Raw genomic sequence first — 1868 nt, forward strand, 5'->3', positions numbered from 1 at the left:
CCTTGGGCAGATGTTCCTGTCTCCTGATAGGATTTTTTCTCCAGGTGTAAGTTCCTGTCTCCTGGTAAGCTCTTAGCAAGTCATAATACATTGTCTCCACTGATTACCATTTGTAGATACTTTGCATAGTCAGGAAACAGCAGATAGTCTCATACTTCGGTATTACATCTGTTAGAATAGAATAGAATAGAATAGAATAGAATAGAATAGAATAGAATAGAATTTTTTATTGGCCAAGTGTGATTGGACACACAAGAAATTTGTCTTGGTGCATATGCTCTCAGGGTACATAAAAGAAAAGATACCTTCATCAAGGTACAACACTTAATGAGTCATACAGAATGAAAGAGAATCAGAGAATCGGAATGAGAGGGGGAGATTGGGGGGGGGAGAAAGAGACAATGAAAAAGTGGGAGAGGGAGAAAGAGAGAGAGGGAGAGTGCCTGAAGGACCTCATCCTGTCACTGGGAGTCGAGGCACTTCAGCAAGTGGCGGGCTGGATTCGAATTAGTGGTCCGCGGGATTTTAAAATTACGAACTTGGTGGTCCGAGGTCCAAAAGGTTGGGGACCCCTGGTTTAGATGTGCAATAATCCACAGGGGTCACACCATTTGCAGGGGCTGTGAAACTTCGTCTCCGCTTAAAAGCCCCCTCTCCCCGTGTGAAAAGGCTGTTGAACAGCAAATTTCGGGGTGCTCACAAGAAAACCCATAAAGTATGGAACCTCGGCACCCTCAAAAGCAACCAGTTTCCAAAAGCTTCCCTGAGAAGTCGCTATAAGGAAGGATCGCTTTTAAATTCGACCCTCTTTGCGACGGGTCCAGGGCGATCCTAACTAACGGAGACTTTTGGGCGGATTTCAGCTCTTTCCACGGAGAAGTGAGAGGGCTCTTAAAAGAGCCTTTGGGTGGGGGCATTCAGTGGGCTTGGGATGGGTCTGCTGCGCGTCTTTTACGCCCTCTCCCCGCGGATGCGGCGGGCCAGCTGGATGTCCTTGGGCATGATGGTGACGCGCTTGGCGTGGATGGCGCACAGGTTGGTGTCCTCGAAGAGCCCCACCAGGTAAGCCTCGCTCGCCTCCTGCAGAGCCATGACGGCCGAGCTCTGGAAGCGCAGGTCGGTCTTGAAATCCTGCGCGATCTCGCGCACCAGCCGCTGGAAGGGCAGCTTGCGGATCAGCAGCTCCGTCGACTTCTGGTAGCGGCGGATCTCGCGAAGGGCCACGGTGCCCGGCCGGTAGCGGTGAGGCTTCTTCACGCCGCCCGTGGCCGGCGCGCTCTTCCTCGCCGCCTTGGTGGCCAGTTGCTTGCGGGGCGCCTTCCCGCCGGTCGACTTGCGAGCCGTTTGCTTGGTGCGAGCCATCCTTCTTTCTAAGCGCTCCGCAGCTGCTGCTGCTCCTCCTCGCTGGAATTCGAATAAAAAGAAGCGAATCTTCGCGCCCGTTCTTTTATAGCCGGCTCGATCGCCTCTGATTGGCTGGGATAAGAAAGACGCTATTCGAATGTTGGGGATGCGTCGGTGATTGGCCAGAATTAGAAAACCAGGCGAGGCCTAGAATCCTAAGCAAGTGTCAATGGAACAGGTTAACAGAGTTGGAAGGGATCAATATAAGTAACAGTAACTGTAACAGTAACTTCTGCCAACCTAGCAGTTCGAAAACACGTAAAAATGGAAGTAGAAAAAATAGGGATTACCGTTTGGTGGGAAGGTAACAGCGTTCCGTGTGCCTTTGGCATTTACTCATGCCGGCCACATGACCTCGGTGACGTCTTTGGACAGCGCTGGCTCTTCGGCTTTGAAACAGAGATGAGCACCGCCCCCTAGAGTCAGGAACGACTAGCACAAATGTGCGAGGGGAACCTTTACCT

The 1868-nt window shown here is 51.7% G+C and overlaps 1 protein-coding gene across 1 annotated transcript; it reads right to left on the minus strand.

Annotated features, from left to right (window-relative positions):
• Nucleotides 1-939: 939 nt before the first annotated feature.
• LOC131197243 (histone H3) lies at nt 940-1377 on the minus strand. Its single transcript, XM_058181046.1, has one exon. It carries the CDS (start codon nt 1360-1362, stop codon nt 952-954), a length of 411 nt encoding a protein of 136 aa, XP_058037029.1. The 5' UTR covers nt 1363-1377; the 3' UTR covers nt 940-951.
• Nucleotides 1378-1868: the final 491 nt, after the last annotated feature.

The sequence above is a fragment of the Ahaetulla prasina genome, chromosome 4, assembly GCF_028640845.1.
Source record: "Ahaetulla prasina isolate Xishuangbanna chromosome 4, ASM2864084v1, whole genome shotgun sequence".
NCBI lineage: Eukaryota > Metazoa > Chordata > Lepidosauria > Squamata > Colubridae > Ahaetulla > Ahaetulla prasina.

Excerpts from the sequence above, each read along its gene's own strand:
- LOC131197243 (XM_058181046.1), bottom strand. The coding sequence starts at position 1,362 with ATGGCTCGCACCAAGCAAACGGCTCGCAAGTCGACCGGCGGGAAGGCG.